The 263-nt window shown below is 69.6% G+C and overlaps 1 protein-coding gene across 1 annotated transcript in view; it reads right to left on the bottom strand.

Annotated features, from left to right (window-relative positions):
- Positions 1–263, bottom strand: part of SEMA3G (sema domain, immunoglobulin domain (Ig), short basic domain, secreted, (semaphorin) 3G) — a 15,781-nt gene that overhangs the window by 5,217 nt on the left and 10,301 nt on the right. Inside the window, exon 19 of the mRNA XM_009995828.1 lies at positions 4–108. Coding sequence (XP_009994130.1) covers positions 4–108 — 105 coding nt within the window. The remainder of the gene's footprint in view (positions 1–3; positions 109–263) is intronic.

The raw sequence follows: 263 nt of genomic DNA, 5'->3' as shown, positions 1-263 counted from the left end.
GACCGTCCCCCCCCCCCCCGCCGCAGGTTTTGGGTGCTGGGGAGGTGCATGAAGTCCTTGAACCAGGTTTTGGGAACTTGCGGTGCCAGCCGGGGCTCGGGGCAAGGCAGGCGTGGGGGCTCCTCCCCTCGCCCCTTGGGGAGGTGGTGTGCCAGCTGCTCCCTGGTGACCACCCTCAGGGCTGTCTTGGCCACGGTCTGGGTGAAGCCGTGCTCCAGCGTCTTGCAGGAGTAGGTCCCAGCGTCGCGGGGGAGCAGCCTGCG

Source organism: Chaetura pelagica, unplaced genomic scaffold, assembly GCF_000747805.2.
Source record: "Chaetura pelagica isolate M959 unplaced genomic scaffold, ChaPel_1.0 scaffold114, whole genome shotgun sequence".
Taxonomy (NCBI): Eukaryota; Metazoa; Chordata; class Aves; order Apodiformes; family Apodidae; genus Chaetura; species Chaetura pelagica.
The sequence above is the reverse complement of the archived record's forward strand: the minus strand, read 5'-3'. Positions and strand labels throughout refer to the sequence as shown.